Here is a 1101-nt window from a genome sequence, read left to right on the forward strand (position 1 = left end):
TTCAATAAACATTAACGTCTAAATCTCTGTTAATTCTTAATAAGAGAATTATTTAAGAGAGAAGCTTTGTTCCGGGACCTCGCAATTTACAAATTAAGCACTGTGTATCAAATATGATATAGTTTTATATAGCACATAAAAAAGTAATATAATTTTATTTCTCCCATTTTTATGTCCTCTAATCATATCAGATCTCAGGATCGTGTTGGTGGGTAAAACTGGAATAGGAAAGAGCGCATCAGGAAACACCATCCTGGGACAAAAGATATTCAGAGAAAAATTGTCTTCGCAATCTGTGACCGAGAAATGCCAACAACATCAGCAGATGGTAGATGGTAAAATAATCTCAGTGATCGACACTCCAGGACTGTGTGATACATCAATGAGTGAAGAACAACTGAAGAATGAGTTAGTGAAGTGTGTCGAGATGTCTCTTCCTGGTCCTCATGCATTTCTTCTTGTCATTAGACTGGACGACAGATTCACAAATGAACAGAAAATTACAGTGAAATGGATTCAGAGAAACTTTGGAGAAGATGCTACTCATTACACCATCATTCTGTTCACTAGAGGAGATCAGTTAGATATACCTATAGAGGAGTTTCTGACAAAAGATGAGGCATTTAAAAGCTTAATTGAACAGTGTGAAGGCAGGTATCATGTTTTCAATAACAGAGATACAAACCGAGATCAAGTAAATAAACTGCTGGAGAAGATAGACACAATGGTGATGGAGAACGGAGGACAGCATTACACCAGTAACATGTACAATGATGCTCAGAGAAAAATCAGGGATGAAGAAAGGAAGCAGAGAGAGGAAGAGAGGAGAAGAATGGGAGCATATGTAGAAAATGTAAGGCAGGAAGAAAAAAACAGGCTGAAAAAGAAGGTAAAAAATGTAGCATTAGTGGCAGCAGCTGTAGCAGGTGCAGGAGCAGCAGTTACTGGAGGCGCAGCATTAGCTGCTGCTACTGGAGGAATAGCACTACCTGTAGTTTTAATCGGAGGAGGAGCGCTTATCTCGGGAGGAACAAGTGGAAAACTTATTGCAGATAAAATTAAAGAAGCAAATTCAGCCAGGGGTGTAAACTCTATTCCCCC

General features: G+C 39.0%; 1 protein-coding gene across 1 annotated transcript; it reads left to right on the top strand.

The window, feature by feature from the left end:
* Nucleotides 1-144: 144 nt before the first annotated feature.
* On the top strand, nt 145-889 carry LOC107735978 (GTPase IMAP family member 8-like; the record flags this gene model as incomplete). Its single annotated transcript, XM_016547507.1, has 1 exon — nt 145-889. A coding segment is annotated over one exon (745 nt), but the record flags the coding sequence as incomplete, so codon positions are not given.
* Between the last annotated feature and the right edge of the window lie 212 nt (nt 890-1101).

Source organism: Sinocyclocheilus rhinocerous, unplaced genomic scaffold (assembly GCF_001515625.1).
Source record: "Sinocyclocheilus rhinocerous isolate Xijiao unplaced genomic scaffold, SAMN03320098_v1.1 C36410538, whole genome shotgun sequence".
Taxonomy (NCBI): Eukaryota; Metazoa; Chordata; class Actinopteri; order Cypriniformes; family Cyprinidae; genus Sinocyclocheilus; species Sinocyclocheilus rhinocerous.